At 41.6% G+C, this 17,599-nt stretch overlaps 1 protein-coding gene across 3 annotated transcripts in view; it reads left to right on the plus strand.

Annotated features, from left to right (window-relative positions):
- Positions 1 to 17,599, plus strand: part of LOC133130850 (follistatin-related protein 5-like) — a 183,402-nt gene that overhangs the window by 27,775 nt on the left and 138,028 nt on the right. For 2 of the 3 annotated variants that reach the window (XM_061245755.1, XM_061245757.1), the window contains exon 3: positions 11,369 to 11,402. In XM_061245755.1, the coding sequence (XP_061101739.1) occupies positions 11,369 to 11,402 (34 nt within the window). The remainder of the gene's footprint in view (positions 1 to 11,368; positions 11,403 to 17,599) is intronic. The other variant, XM_061245756.1, reaches the window with a different exon arrangement.

Below are 17,599 nucleotides of genomic sequence, written 5' to 3' on the forward strand. Positions count from 1 at the left end.
TATTAGGTACATTAGTGGAGCCACTCTCACTCTCAGTCAAAAACATGCACTTGAATTCAGAATGCGTTTTCCAATAGGCCGGGAGAGTGACAATGGTGAGAGGAAAATTGAAAAATAAAATGAAAGCCTCTCCTTTCCATATAAACTCAGGACTGTAATCACAGTGCGGCGCAGATTAGCCCAGTGCGGTCGGAGCCCAGCACGGAGCAGGTCCACAGCCCTGGAAAAAACTACTTCTTTTCTACATTTAACCAGAATTGCATTAGGGGGATATCAAGCCGCATTAGCGGATAGCGGGTGAAACGCTTGCCATGCAAGCTGTCCAAGGTAAGGATAAGGATATCTGCGGATGAATAATGTAGCTGAGAGACCGCGCTGGGAGTTTTGGCTGAAATAATCACCTCGGAAAAACATAACGATTGTTCCACGCTCGTTCCCGGGAATTTAGCGTTTACTCACTGCGGAAGGTTAGACAGATGGCGCAGGGAAGGCTCAGTGGCGGACTGCTTGACGGGCGTATTTATTTTTCGCGCCGCGTAGCAGCCTTGTGGAAATTCACATCAGGTTGCCAGAGGTACGAGACGAAGTGAGACGGCATCCAGCTCCCGGTAATTAAGACGCCGTTTCTGTTGTTGTCGGGATAAACAGCGTGATGTATGATCTCCGGGGCTGTCGCCATAGCCAACTTTATGTACGGCCTCCTTGGTATTGAGAATCAAATATTCTAAATTACTTTTCAAACAAATGGTTGGCATTTATGCAGCGCCTTTATCCAAAGCGCTGTACAATTTATGCTTCTTATTCATCCATTCATACACATTGACGAGGGTTGGCTGCCATGCAAGGCACCAACCAGCTCGTCAGGAGCAATTTGGGGTTAGGTGTCTTGCCTAGGGACACTTCGACACACCCAGGGCGGTATCGAACCAGCAACCCTCCGACTGCTAGACAGCTGCTCTTACTGCCAATGTCAGTGAATTGGGCAGTGGAGGCATGCTATAGACTATATACAGTAAAGCTGTAAAATATAGTTTTTATTTTATTCTGTGGGCTGATATAGTGAAGCACAGTAGGAGCTCCATGGCTTAATTCTGGAAAGAAATTATTATATTATTTCTTTTCATTTGCAGTGACCTCCAAGAAAAATTGGGACATTTTCCAAGTGACAAGGACAATATTAAAAAACAATTAGAAGGAATATAATACTATACTATAATTATATTATAATGCTACCAATTATAATATAATTATTAAAGCCAAAGGAGGTCTATAATAGTTTATATATAGGGCCAGTTTCAGAGAAGCCTAGTCCTAGACTAAATTTAATTCTGAATAGAGGTTCTCCACACAAAACTCAATTTAGTCCAGGACTAAGCTTAATCTGTCTGTGAAACCAGCCCCTCGGGTTGTATAGAATAAAAAGTTGACTTGGTAGTTGATAAGGATCGATAAATGCACACACCGTTATTTTGTTGTTTTGCCCATTCACTCATGCTTTCAAGCAGCTTTGACCCTGCAGCCTTTTAATACGGATGCAATCATCCAAACTTTCTCCAAACGGACATCAAAACAACACCGCCAAGTGAAAATCCGCCGTTCGGCGTGTCTTATGCAGGAAGTGAGTGATGAGGCAGGAGAGAGCATAATTACCTGACGCGAGTTGTTGATTTTTTGCTGTAAATATGACTCGTTACCTTTCAAAGGGAGCATTAAGGCAATTACACATGCATTACGACCGCTGTTTAACATTCGTGGGAGGGCGGCTGGGCTTGTGGAAGCGCTGACCATTTCTTAAGCGCTGTCGCGTTTCTTAAATAACAGTTTTCCTCCCTTTCCTGTCCCTGCTCTCCTGTTATCAGTTTTCTGTCATCTATAACAGACAATGTAATTTACTATTTAATTGGATGGATTAGCGAGATCAACATGGATTCTGTCTCATTGATGCCCCTTTCCTCACAGCCAGACCAAAGGCAGTAGGCTGTGTTTTAGTTACTCTTTACTTAATGCATAGTTGTACATTAAGATCCAATGTCCAATTTGTACAGCAGACCTGGGTCAAACTTTGTATTTGAATACTTTTCTGTGCTCGATTGATCTAGCCTGGAGCAATTGAGCCAAGGGGACCAGGAGGTGGGGTTTGGGGATTTAGGTTCCAATACACCAGACAAGCTCAGTGGAGCGTAGAAGACTATTTGAATGCAAAGCAATTACGTTTTTCACACAGATCTGATATACAGTATCACAGTTTAAAACCATTGCTGTGGAGTACGTTATATCACTGCTGTGAAATAAATCTTGCGTTTTATTTTCTCATAGGTTCACACATGTATCATACTTTGCTGTATTTTTCTGTTAGAGTCACATCTTTAGAAAATCAAGTAAAACCTGAAATTACAAATGAAAAGCAACCTCTTCACTCTTGGATTGGCCTACTCCTGTCTTAAGCAGCACTTAAATTACACCACAAAATGGCTCCTCCTGATGGGAAGATGTTTTTTTCTCAATAGGTGCCATTACACACAGTCTGTATCAGCACCTAGTCACAGGGAAACATCGCTACAGACTAGAATAAAACCAGATGTATGAAAATGACAGTGCACTAATTATTATTTTTTTATTAAGGAAATGACAGAATGATACAGCGCCAGGCGCTGTTTGTGTGACATGAGAGGGAATATGTGAGAGCGCAGCCTATCTCTTATTTCAGCCGTAGAGTCGTACAGTCTCATTTGTTCGTTCATTCTTTCTGACGCTGTTACTCTGCGCTCGCGATGGCCCTGTGTAATGAACTGAAGTAGCACAATTCCTCACCCCGACAGATAATAAGTTCCTATTATTTTAACGCCTCATCATCCCAAACCTGGCACTGTTGCTTTCAAAGCACTTCTGTCTTCACTGCTGTCAAAATCACAGTGTCACAGTGTAGCCTAGTCACCATTTTGATTTTTTTTATCCTTTTTTATCTACAAAGGTGTGTTGTATGTTTTGCACATTCAAGGAGAATGTTATTCATTGTTTTACCTCTACCAAAATAAAAGTGTAACACATGTCTTTGGGTTGTCGCAGCAAGCTGTCTCTAAGTGTAAAGCATTTAATTGTCTTGTCGCTTGACAAGAAAGGCTTGATAAGGCTTAGAAATGAATGAATTAAGTTTGCACATTTAGTGCTTTTTTCTTTTTTTAACTGTCTTGCTAACTGGCAGCTGAGAAGCTGAAAAGGCTATTGAAATGGCAAATTAATGTAGCGCCCCCTAGCGTGTCTGGCTATTAGTGTGGAGTGCGCTCCCCAAATTCCTATATAGAGAGAGATCACTCTCTCTAGTGTTAATTAATGCTCTAATGAAATTACTTAATTATTACTTACTTATTGACCTTTACACCTATTCACATTACACTAAGAATACCTACCATAGGCTTTTAACGTAATGCAAAGTTTCAATCAAGTGACTGCTAAATGAAATAATTCACTAAATGTAGGCTATGTAGCTGTTATCAGTGCTAGGTTAAATAAGCATTAGCTTTCAAAGTTACATTAATATTTTAACCTTTAAATAGCTAACAATATTATCAGTGCAATAAGCATCAAATGAAATGTCATATATGACTATGAATCAGTATTAACACTTTGAAATACTTCACTGTAAATTAGGCTACTGTAAACCTTTTCACTATTAGCTTACTCTCAGTATCAAATAAGCTACCCAAAAACAGGCAAATATCCAAGAGAATCAAGTTTAAACTATTTACTTGAAAAATATGTAATATACAAATATACACATGGAAATATAAAAGATAAACCCAAGTGAATGGCTTGCTTTTCAGTTATTTAAATGCTATGCATTCACTCAAAACACAGTTAAGTAAAATATTTAAACCACACTTTCAGTTTCAAACCTAAAACTAAGCCGGCAAATATATAACCTAAATGCAATAATATTTGGTACCCAACCAGTTGTCAGCAGAGAGATGCAGGCCTGTATTGATGCTAGCGTTCGGTGAAGCCTCAAACAAAACGGCTGCTTCGCGCCCAAAGCGCCACGAGAGAAACCAAAACAAACGCTGCGCTGGTTGTCCTCCTCACCGCGATAGCAACGCAATGTGGGCGGCGCTGTGTGTGGAGACGTCGTCACTGCAGTCCTCCTCAGTTGTGTTCGGTCCACGGAGATCTTGGAGACGATGTGTGAAGGAGTGACCGGGCTGGCTACTCTTATACGGCACGCTACGTCGGGCTAACTAGCATGTATCCTCATCTTAAACTCTGTCCAAGTTTTCGATATCAAACACGTTATAACACCGCTGTATGACTGTAGAATGTTGTTAAAAGCCTCACTGTCCGTTCGTCTAAACACATTCACTACAATATCACTATACATTAGTGTTCTACAAACTATAAACTATAAACCAGTGATAGCTGTTCCGTCTTGTCTCTTCTCGCTCTACTCCCGTTTTTTCTCTCCTTCGTCTTTCTCCCCCTCGTCTTCCGGCTTCCCCCTGAACTCTCACCCTGACTGCTGATTGGGCCTCACTCCAAGGAAGTGAATTTTAACGAACACATTTTTTAATGCATGTAAACAGTTTTTAAACATTTTTTAGATGATTAAAAACACATTTTAAAATAAAATAAACAAAATAATAATACAATGAGTTTAGGAAATACCCAAAATTCCCATAGGGCTACATTGGTCATCTAGTGTTTTCCTTTTCTTCAAATCTCTCAGGCAACTCTTTGGAGTTTGGTTCCAAAATGAGATCAATATCTATCTCCGGAATAAAGAGGATTCAATCTTCAGAAATGTGATTATTTTAAGTAAGGGACTATGTTATGAGCAATTATTTTATGAAGAGTCGGTGTCACTTCTTTTAATGGTGGATATCTCGTTCCGGAACATCCATCCATCCATCCATCCATTATCTGAACCCACTTATCCTGAACAGGGTCGCAGGGGGGCTGGAGCCTATCCCAGCATACATTGGGCGAAAGGCAGGAATACACCTTGGACAGGTCGCCAGTCTATCACAGGGCACACACACCATTCACTCACACACTCATACCTATGGGCAATTTAGACTCTCCAATCAGCCTAACGTGCATGTCTTTGGACTGTGGGAGGAAACCGGAGTACCCGGAGGAAACCCACGCAGACACGGGGAGAACATGCAAACTCCGCACAGAGAGGCCCTGGCCGACGGGGATTCGAACCCAGGACCTCCTTGCTGTGAGGCGGCAGTGCTACCCACTGCACCATCCGTGCCGCCCGTTCCGGAACAGAAATCTTCAAATATTTGTGCACTGTACAGCCATGGCTAAATCCATACTATTTCTATTGTGTGTGGTATCATGATGAATCACAGAAACGCCATGTAGGCAGTGCCTACAAATAACAGACAGAAATTACAGCTGCGCATTGATCGCGATAAAGAGGATGCTTAACTTCTATTGTGATTACGTTCACACCCACAGTAAACTAGAGCCAATCAGATCTGAACCCTCTCATCATGTGACCCTGCAGGCTCTGAGTTCTACAGAGTTTGAGCTCCACTGAGCATGTGCAAACTGACCCTGACCGTTTTGAGTTCTTGCCGGAATGTCTTCAATAGAATTCAATAGAAGTCTCATTTGTAATCGTAGTAAGTGATGCCATTTTAGCTGATACCAATAACTGGTAATAATTTCCCTGTCCTGGCTGGTAACCGTCTGTTTAAGAAATATGTTCACACAACATAATTTAGAGTTTGACCTATTCTAAATGATGAAATATAACACCATATAATGGTGGCTGTACCAGTACCATTGTAACGAATTGACACAATACATATTTAATGAATTAGTAAAGTTTTACTTAATGTATCCATCACCTTTAGAACATCATGGGCTAAAATGAAAATTCTAATTGTTATTTTGGTTGTATTCCAAATGGATAATGACACGTCTCAGAATGTCGCTGCTTTAGCATAATGCGAGCGGCAACCTCGTGGTGAAGAAACACAGCTCATTGGGAAGAGATATCCTGTGTTCTTTCTGCTAACAGATATCATGATGCAATAATATATTTCACTGAGTCTGCCAAGAAGAAGAAGAAAAAAACTAATGCAAAAATGTTTGCTGAGACTATTGTCATAACACCAACTGTCCTAGCAGACCATATTTATTTGTTTGTTATTCGCAGTAATGTGTGTGTGTGTGTGTGTGTTCACATAAAGTAGAATTAGCTCTTCTGCGATTTAAATGCCAGCTGTCTTTATCAGGCAGATTTGCTTAAATAGGAGTACTGGGTTAATTAGACATCAATTATCATTGTGGCCAGCTTGGCTGTGTTGTAAAAAAAATAAAAAAAATAAAAAGATCCCAATCACGATTATTGGCATGGCAACGCGAGATAAAGTGTGACTGGTTGACCTTGCTAATGTAGCCGTTATCTCCCTCGCCCAGTTCAGTTCAGAACCGAAAAAAATCCAATCCGACCTGCACTCGCTGCTAAAGGGCGTGTTTAGATCTGTCTAATTTGTTAGCTTTTACTAAAAACACAATGAGGAAGAGCAGGAAAGGCAAACTCAGAGCCCGGTCAGGAGAGGTGGCTGCTGCAAATTAGTGCAATTTGAGGCAGGTTTCCCCTCATCACTGTAAAGCTCTTTAAGGAAAGCACTACACTCAACGAGCACTTTATTGGGAACATTTTTACTTTTTTACACCTACTTATTCATGCGATTATCTAATCAGCCAATTGTGTGGCAGCAGTGCAATGTATACTATCATGTAGATACGGGTCAGGAGCTTCAGTTAATTTTCACATCAACCATCAGAATGGGGATGTGACTTTGACCGTTGGTTGCAGACAGAGTGGTTTGGAATAGTACAAAAAACTAAACAAAAAATCCAGTGAGAAGCAGTTCTTCAGACAGAAAGGCCTTGTTAATGAGAGAGAATGGCCAGACTGGTCAAAGCTGACACAAATAATCACACATTACAACAGTGGTATGCAGAAGAGCATCTCTGAACACACAACGCATCATAACTCTAAGTGGATAGGCTACAGCAGTAGAAGTCTAAGAAATAAGTCTAATAAATACCTACGTAATTATCTCTCTCTCTCTATCTATCACCAATGTAGGTGAAACTGAATGGAATGTGAAAACAGAGCATTTGCAGAGGCGACAGGAGCAGAGTAGCACCTGCTTCTGACATCATTAAAAGCCCATTTCTTTAAACGGGCCTCCGGTGACCCCGTCGCGCAGTGAGGGGAATACGCTTAGACTCTGAGCACTCAGTCAGGGTGCTGGAGCCGGGCGGAGTCGGGCGGAGGTGACGGAGCCCAGCGCTCAGCGGGACCATCGCTCGGAGACTCCCGTCTGTGAGCGTCGCGTTCCCAACGCACGGGTCTGAGAGGAGGGTCGTTATCGCCACGGGGATCAGCGTGGGGGGGAGGGGGGGACAGACTGGCCATCGCACAACGTCGTGTCTGAGTCAAAACGAGATTAAAGGGAGGGGGAGGGGGGGAGATGCAGACAGAGAGAGAGTAGGAGAAAGAGGTATGGAGAGAGAGAACAAAGAGAGGGAGAGAGAGGAATGGAGAGCGAGAAAAGAGATAGGGAGACGGAGAGACGTGGAGAGAAATGGAGAAGGGAGATGGTGAGAGAGTGGATGAGGGAGAGAGAGAAAGGGAGAGTGAGACAGAGAGAGAGAGAGACAGAGGGAGAGGGAGAAAGGGAGAGGGAGATGGAGAGAGAGAGGGAGAGAGACACACAGAGAGAGAGATGGAGACAGAGAGAGAGACAGAGGGAGAGAGAGAGGTTTCCAATCCCCCTGACTGGATGACTGTAGCGAAATGAGCTCCCTTGGATTTTTGCAGAGTAGATTAAGATAGAGCCAGGCCATGGGCAGCTTTTATTCGGGCAGATGGCTGGCCACCCTGCAGCTGGGTGCTTCAGTCCCACAGGGTCCTGTCACCAGCGCTCTGATGCGTAAGCAGATCCTGCAGATCAGCCTCCATTACGGATAAAAGCCTCTATTAACACGGACACGCTGCCTCACCACTGCCTGAGAGAGTGCGTGAGTGTGTGTGTGCATGTAAGTGTGTGTGTGGGTGCGTGTGTGTGTGAGAGAGTGTGCATGTGTGTGTGAGAGAGAGAGTGTGCGTGTGTGTGTGTGTGCATATACATATAAGTGTGTGTGTGTGAGAGAGAGAGTGTGCGTGTGTGTGTGAGAGAGAGTGTGCGTGTGTGTGTGTGTGTGTGTGTGTGTGTGCATGCACATATAAGTGTGTGTGTGTTTGTGTGTGTTTATGTGTGTGCATGCACATATAAGTGTGTGTGTGAGTGTGTGTGTGAGAGAGAGTGTGCGTGTGTGTGTATGCATGCACATGTAAGAGTGTGTGTGTGTCTGTGTGTGAGAGAGATAGTGTGCGTGTGTGTGTGTGCACATGTAAGAGTGTGCGTGTGGGTGCGTGTGTGTGTTTGTGTGAGAGAAAGAGAGTGCATGTGTGTGTGTGTGTATGTGAGTATGTGTGTGTTTGTGTGCGTGCACATGTAAGAGTGTATGCGTGGGTGCCTGTGTGTGTGTATGTGCGCACAGAAAAAATATTCAATATTTGATAAACTCTTTTACAAAATAGATGTGGTCCCTGTGTGACTCATATGTACTCTGGATTAACACTGGATATTTTACTGTGTGTATGTGTGTGTGTGTGCCTATATGTGAGCATGTGTGTGTGTGTGTGCCTATATGTGAGCATGTGCAAGTGTGTGCGTGTGTCAGCATGTATTTGAGAGCCAATCAATAGTTCAATTACAATAATACATTTGTCCATTATCATTTAACATATGTCTAATCAGAGCATATTAATACAGTGAAGCAATTTGTGAAAGGGCATTAATAATTTATCAATTATACTTCGGGGAAATGTTGAGTTAGATGCAATAAATACTGCAAATCCATGTTCCTCAAAGCTTTTAAAAAAATGTTCCATCCAGTAAAAAGGTTTTCCCTGGGTGTTTAACCTCAAGGTCCCTTCCTGGAAAAGTGCTAACAGAAAGCAAATTGAATTTATCAGTAATGAACCCTTTGTCTTAGAAGCCTTTCAACTGCTTGCCTCCTCTTGACTAGTTTGGTGTTGATGGATTTGGTTTGTTGGTGTTTTGACTGTGTGTATCCCCCAAGGACAGCCAACAGAACATAAACAATGACACATTTGACAACTGTGAGCATCAGGTAGACGCTGTACTCGTCTTCGTTTCGTACACTAATGATGCCATTTGCTCGCTTGTTTGTTTGACTACTTTCTTTCATGACTGTCAGGGAGCTGTAGTCTCAGAAATGAAGTGACAGTGGTGGTATATTTTTATTCTTCAACAATCAAATTTCCCAAATGTACCCTGAAAGTTCAGTAATGTTCTCTTTGGGTACACATTAGTACGTTAATGAGTAAAAAAGGTACCCTCAGTGAGACATATTTTTTAGACTTATTAAGTCTTCTGTTATTGTAGCTTATCCATTTAAAGGTTTTGACGTGTTGTGTGTTCAGGGATGCTCTTCTGCATACCACTGTGCTAATGTGTGGTTATTTGCATTACTGTCGCCTTACTGTTAGCTTTGACCAGTCTGGCCCTTCTCCTCATTTCCAAGGCGTTTCTGCAGAACTGCTGCTCACCAGATGTTTTTTGTTTTTCGCACCATTCTCTGCAAACTCTAGAGACTCCGTAGGGACCCCAGAGACTCCCCAGGAGATCAGTAGTTTCTGAGATACTCAAACCACCCTGTCTGGCACCAACAATCATTCCACGGTCAAAGTCACTTAGATTACATTTCTTCCCCATACTGACATTTGATCTGAACAACAGCTTGCCTTTGTGCATTTAGGTGCTGCCACATTATTGGCTGATTACATATTTGCATTAACAACCTGGTGCACAACCTAATAAATTGCTCACTGAGTGCATATTGCTAGCTAGAGGTACAAATGCATGCACCGATAGGGTACCACCCCAGTGCACCTTTATAGGCACACAAATATATGGACTTGTGAGCATTTGCCAAGAAATGGTCAGTCTTTGTTTAAGATTGTATAAGACTTGCCTCTTTTCCATATTCTCTCTGTGATGTTAGTGAAGACCAAATGTCTCTAGCTCTCTCTCTCTCACTCTCTCTCTCTCTCTCTGAATGTGTTGCATTATGGATTTCTTCCTCATTATGGCCCCCAGTACCCATTGGACAAAATACGAATCTGCAGAATGAATGAACAAGACAGGAATAGAAATAATTTTGCAAGCATTAAAAAATAAAACATGCATACCCACATCATTTCTCTTCATTGTAACAAAAAAAACCTCTTTAGACAGTGATATTTCATACCAGTTATGGCAATTATGCTTTGTTTTTTATGATAATTACTTTTGCTTTTTATGGATTGTGATTCCGTCTTAATAAAATCCATAAAAGTGTGTATTTTTTTTTGAAGTAGGCTTTTTTTTTTACATTCTTAAGGCCAGTTTATAGTTAGATGTATGTACTTATAGTTATAGTTAGATGTATGATAGCTGCCGGCGGTGATTATCTCATTTCATTTGATATGTCGCTATCTTCGTTGTGCTCATTGCTGAGACATATTGAACTTTGACCCTGTCACTAACTCAGTTGTCATGGCAATCCTATTGTAGAACATTCTCATCTGTCATTATGAAGCAAAGCGTCATCGACTAGCTTCCATGTCTAGGGCTGGAAATAACTCCGCTTCGGCGATGCGTTCTTAGTTTGTTCTTTTTATGAGCCATGGTGTTAAAAATCTAAGTCGAGAGATAATGGACTAGAAACTGGCCTTAACCCTCCTATTCCTCAGTGGACATACAAACTCTCTCTGAACCAGGGACATCAGAAAGGGTGTTGAAAGTTAGCCGTGTTGTCTAAACTGGTACATATACAGGAATGTTTTTTAGTGAAAATAGTGTGCCCCAGTAAAAAATAACTAAAAGTAAAGGGTGGCCCTTCCAGTTTGGTATTTTACCAACATCAAGTTTACTCCATCCTCCACTTCTGAAACTGACTAAAACCAGACCTGGGTCAAATATGTCCCTTTCTTTTGGATTCAAATAACTTTCTACACTCTACTGAGCTTATCTGGTGTATCTGAGCCTATGAAATCCTCTTAAAAATGCACAGAAAAGTATTTGAATCCAAAACAATTACGTAACTCACCCAGGTCTGATTCCAGCCCAGTTCTGAATTTCACTCCATGCATACGAGCGTCTGCTAAGACTGAAGCGTGACCCCTTGAAAGCAACCTGAAATATTTTTTGAATGAATTTACAATGAGACTTTTGTGTGTATTTGATATTTAACACATATTTTCTTCCTGTTTTGTTTTCTTGTCTTTTCTCAGCAGGATGGAAGCCCTGAGAGTCTTCACCTCAAAGGTACCCAGTTACTGCCTGCCTTTGCTCTAAATTACACTGGAAGCCCCGATAAACTGCACACAATGTCTCAATATCCTGTGAGTTGGAGCCAGAATGGCTGCTGGTGGTATATGGAGGAATTTTGCACATGGCTTTCACAGAGCTACTGATTCCTGCCTCTCGTAAATGCACAATTCAATATTATTCATAGATGTGATCTTGCCCATGCATGGATAATACAGAGTGACGTCAAGTGATTAGCATCACTGAATCATATTTTATAGCTCACTCGGGGACGTTGGTTTGTCACCGTGCTTTATGGAGGCAGTCGCAAAATGCACAATGCACAAAAATATGAAAATACCAAATCAACACAACAGCACTAATTTAATTGTCACTGTAAACCCTTATGGCTGCTGAAATGAATGAGTCCCAGAAGCCCAATGGGCACATTTTGTGTTTGCAAATGGCCGCCATTCCCCTGCCTACTTTTATTGCGCCGTTTGGCATGTAGTGGGTGGCTAATTTTATTTTATTGCGCATAAAAAAAAATGATTACACATTAGATTTTTGCTATAACACATCCACAGTAACTAGGTCTGTGCCAGTTATCTTGATTGTTGTTCTAGCAGCTCTTTCTTGTTAGTGCTTGTCTGGTTTTTACATACAGCCTATATCCATGTGGCTCAGGTACATGACTGGTGCCCGGAAGGTTGCTGGTTCAAGCACCAATGTAGCCATGATAAGATCCATATAGCTGTTGGGCCCTTGAGCAAGGCCCTTAACCCCACATTGCTTCAGGGATTCTCCCCTGCTTAGTCTAACCAACTGTAAGTCGCTTTGGATAAAAGCATCAACACTTTTTTATATATTTCCCAAACACAAATGAGACAGAAGGCAATAACGTTTTGCCATATGCTTTCTTATAATGTGCAATTATACAAAGGAGACAAATTTAAATACAGTTAAAACATGCAATAATAATATAATGTTTCCCTAAATTGGCACTTTTTGGGGTCAAGGTACCAACGTGCGGAATCCAGAAAGCGTTCCTGCCTCTGCAAAATTCAGTCGATTTTTATCTCGGCTTCAAACTCTCAGTTTTTGCCAGCCGAAAGTAAGGGAGCTGTGATGGAGGATGCCCTGTGGGCAGTGCGCAGTCTGCTTCAGGGCAGCAGTGGCCCTAGTGTGTGCTCACGCTATCCTGTCCTCCGTTATAACACTCTCTCCATCCTCAACGTCAAGGGCTGCGTTTTCACAATTTATCACGCCTTTAACTGGAACAGCTCCACCAGACGCAGGAAGAGACGCAGGCATATTCAACTTCCGTTTGTGAAACGGTACTATTACAAATATTTTTCTGTATTTGTATGGCCTGGCTGAAACACTGGGCTGTGGTTTATTGTTAGATGCCAGCATCACCCGTCTTTAAATTCCCATTCCCATTTCGATTTTTCAAATTATATATATTTTTTTATCTTTCAGGAATGTGCTTCCGTTTGCTTTGGTTTTTAAAGAAAGAACGTGTTAAAACTGACATTCATTGTGTTGGTAACGATGACCTCACACCTGAGCCGCTTGATTGGTTGCTGAATACACACCTACAGATCCTATAAGGACCCATGGGGGGCAGCCTATAGCCTAGTGGCTAAAGTGCTTGACTGGAACCCAGAAGGTTGCTGGTTCAAAGCCCAGTGTGGCCACAATAAGATCTGTGCAGCTGTGGGCCCTTAACCCCACATTTCTCCACGGAGGAGTGCTATAAAAGGGCTGATTCTCCCAGGACTGGTGAAACAATTTCCTTCTTTGTGATGGTTCATTTGTCAGCTTGTGACAGATTCTCTCAGTGAGAATCGCATTCCCATAATGCACTTTACATGCATGTACTCTGTGCGCTCGTCTGAATAGATCTACACTTATTTCTTCAAATACATTTTTTATCATTAATATAAAGGTTAATACTAAAAGCAGCAAATATTCACAAAATTGGAAGGAACATCCTTCAGATTGAAGGCTTGCATGCAAGTTTATTGATTTGTAAGATCAGATAAATTAACAATAGTGATCAAAACAGATAAGAATAACGATCAGATAAAACGGTGATAACGATCACATGAGGTAATGGTAATGATCAGCGGTTTTAGAAATATCGACCTTTTCTTGTTCCCTTTTCTCTTGGAATATGAATTCCAATACACACAAGCCATTGGCGGACGCATGCGTCTGGGTTCGACGGCTCGTAAATTGGAAACGCCGGTCTACGTCCGCGGCGTGAGCACCCAGCACGCGTGGGGCGTGAGTGTGTGCATTAGATCTGGAGATGAATCATCTGCATTGCGCTGCCAGTGAAAACAGTCGCAATGTAAGAGGATTTTGTTCCCCTGAGGTGCAGCACACCCAGGCGTCTTTCTGTTTCTCTCCTGTTTATTTCAGATGCAATTATAGCCGGTCTGAAAGCTGCCTTTCCGCAAACTCCTGCGGTGTTGTAAAAATGCTCTTTGTGTCGCGCCCGCGCATTGCGTTTTGAGTCTTTTTGAAGAGCCGCTTCGGCGCAGAGTGGGGTAGGAGTCCCGTCCGGCACTTGTAAATTGTCTGAGAGAGCAGTCGGCAGTGTGGATTTCAAAAACACCGCAGGTTACTTCTGAGAAAATGAAAGTGTGTGTGTGTGTGTTGGGATGGATATTTACTGTATCTCCAATGTGCTTGTAGCGGACTATAAATCCCATTGTGCACAAGTAGATGTATAAAATACTGGATGCAGTTTCAAAATGATTGTTTGTCAGGATGATTTTTCTCTCACAGTGGGGTCTAATTACAGTGTGTGCTTCAAGAGTGTCTGCGTCTAAAAGCAACACAAGCGGCACATCGTTTCTGTGGTAAAAGCATTTTTTACGACTTTGTTTTTCTCAACTAGAAAGGTGTGAAGTGGGCTGAAACTTTGAGTGCTATTCCGTTTATGAGGTCTGGGTATATTTCTCTATATTTCTACATATCATAGTTTCATCGCTTCTCATTGGCCTCCACTGGCTTCCCATTGCCGCACGCATCCGTTTCAAGGCCCTAGTGTTGGCATTTCAGGCTGCTAAGGGGACTGCCCCACCTTACATACAATCCCTGATCACTCCCTACTCCCCAGCTAGACCACTCCGGTCTGCCAGCTCTGGTCGCCTTACGGTTCCCTCTCTACGTGCACCGTTTTCCGTTCTGGTTCCTCAGTGGTGGAATGACCTGCCTACCACTGTCAGAACAGCAGAATCCCTCCCCCTATTTCGACGCAGACTCAAAACCCACCTTTTCAAACTCTACCTTAGTCCTCCCTCCTGATTTCCCCTGCCCCTCCTTTCTGATATCCCTATCCTTGTCTAACCCCCCCCAAAAAATAAAAAATAAAAAATAAAAAAATACTTCTGATGACAACTATGTTTAGAACAGCATTTCCTGTGTATTTTGCTAGTTTCTGGATGTGATGCTCTGACTTATGGTAGAACCTATGCACTTGTAAGTCGCTTTGGATTAAAAGCGTCTGCCAAAAAAAAAAATAATAATAAAAAAATAAAAATAAAAATTTTGTGAGGAATGCGTTGGCTAGTCTTAAAACTTCACGGAAATGCTGGAGAGCAGTTAAGACAATTTGCTGAGCACATATGCTTCAAGTTTATTGGAAGCTAATAAAGCAAACTTGGCAGGTGCTATGTTGAACAGTAACTTCCAGTCCAATACATCTAGAATGAACAAATTAAGGACTTTTTCTTGTATTTATAAAAATAGATGCATGTCTATTAGTGAAATTTAATAAAATAAAAATTCTGTACTATACGTACAGTATAGTGTACTGACCTCTGTAAATGAGTATATTATAAATATAATAATTTACTTCTAATATAACTTTACATTATGAAGAAAATTCAGAATGATGCAATGTTTTTAATATTTTGAATATTTGAAATGAAGTTTGAATGAGATTGGCAGAAACGTAAATGTTTGTCAGGACTGTGGGTTGTTGTGCTTAGCCCTCTACTTAAGCCTAAATAGAGCTTGACTCTGAGTAATGTATTGGCATAGAAACCTGAAAGTGAGTTGATTGGCTGGCTGGCCGGCCTAACCGACACCTGAATTTGCAGGGGATTTTGTAGAAAGAAATGCAGGGCTTGGTGTGTATGTGTTCTTTCTGTGGCTCTAGTTCACCGTATGGGTAATGAAATGACTTTATCCAGTCAGACAGAATCCAATGTATTCATCTGTCTGCAACTAACTTTACCAAGATTTCTGTTCTCATAAGCAATATTTCACCTCCGGTGCTATTGTGCTCTCTGAATAGCTTAAGACAGCCAGTATTATCTGGTTCAGCTTAATGAAGGAAGTCCTGAAGTCCAGACACCTAAGAGTCTTGACCTTGTCCTGATTTAAAAAAGAAAAAGGAATTTTGGAATTGAACTTAATACAAAGACATCAAGAGTCAAATTCAGTGAAATTGCAACCCATGGGGGTTTCAAGCGTCCGCTTGCCCTCTTTTGAAACGCTGATGGATTCGACTTCTCCAGGACAGCATTCGCTGTAAATGACAAATGCAAACAGCCTTTTCAAACAGGCACAGGTCCTGTGTGCTTTCTAGAGAAAAATTTAAAAAGCTAAATTAAATTGCAGGAGAGGGCAGCAGATGGAGGAAAAGATACGGACTTAATGCATTTTGCTCCTCGCTGTGGTTGCCGTGAACAACGCTCAGATATTTTTTATCTCAGCTGCGGTATTTCACAGCAGCGAGTCCTCCAGCAGGTCAAATGGAGGACTCAGACAGCATTACTCACATAGGGGTGACCGACCCTGGTCCTGGAGAGACGCAGGGTCTGCTGGTTTTTGTTTTCACCTGAAGTGCAACAACCACTTTAGACCCAAGAAAACCAAATTAGGTGAGTTAGCTGTTTAATCGGCAGCTGTAATTAAGTGCAGGGTAACAACAAAAACCAACAGACCCTGTGGCTCTCCTGGCCCTGGGTTGGTCACCCCTGCTCTAGGCTCTCAAAGCGTTTGAATGTGGAACGTTCTAGAGGCTAATATGAAACGGTATAAGGAGCAATACGAGGTTAGCTTCACTTTGGCTTGTTTTCTTGTAAGAAAAAGGAGACAGAGACATCCAAGGGTCAACAGTTTCATCCGTTCTAAAATTCATCAGATTGGTTTCCAGCTGCACACATTATCATTATCAGGGAAATGGCGACACAGTGCACTGTCTGGGTCATGCATATTGAAGTTGTTTTATCTTAATTTAATCTACGTTAAGCTGTTTTATCTACATGTCCTGCTCTAAAATGTCACCATTCCATGCAAATAGGGCTCAATACAGTGCACATCTGATTCAGAAGGATGTTTGCAAATTACTGCTTGCCTTACTCATAATATTATAAAGGCATGAATGCATGTATGGAGACAAATATTCAATCTCCAATTACCATGTTGCTTTAAATTGTTTGTTCGAAGTGGTCGCAGAGAAAGTCATTCCAAGAAGTCTGTTTGTTCATTATTCAAAGGATTCAGTCCGTGGCTGAATGGTTCCTTTATTTAGTCGTTATTATTCTTTTACTGTCATTTGTGTGCCAAATTAAAATAAATCTCTTGTGAAATGACAGGCAAGTTTCCAGTTAATCTTACTGAATCAACACTTGCTCAGAAATAGGTGTTGCCAGAACCCCAACCTTGTATTTCATTTGTGCATTTGGCAATAACTTGACACCAAGACTCCTTTTTCTGTTAAAAATAATTGTCCTCTGGCAGCTGAGATGAGGTGCTGACTCAAATGAGAACTAACACAGTACAGAAGATTAAAGCTGGTGTGACACTCTCACAAATATCTATTTAAGACTTGGCCAAAACGTCAAAGGAAAAATCATATTATTTTACTATACAATTACACTGAGCCGATGTGGATTTTTTGGCATTCATTCCAGTTTTAACAGTGCGATTTTCCATCACCATTATAACAACATATACCGTTTGAAAGGGTTAAAACACACTCTATCTGTATGACCTATTTTAAGATGTCATTGCTTTTGTGACAACAGCTCCTTATTTTGCAACATGTGGGTGGCAAAACAAGCATTGGGGGACCTCATCATCTCTGCATTTTGGATATATATTTACTTCACAAAATAAGGTAATGTCAGTGTCATTTTCACGGCAAGGCTCCAGCAAACCAAATATGTAATAATGCAATTCAAAAAAAG

The sequence above is a fragment of the Conger conger genome, chromosome 6 (genome assembly GCF_963514075.1).
Source record: "Conger conger chromosome 6, fConCon1.1, whole genome shotgun sequence".
NCBI classification, from domain to species: domain Eukaryota; kingdom Metazoa; phylum Chordata; class Actinopteri; order Anguilliformes; family Congridae; genus Conger; species Conger conger.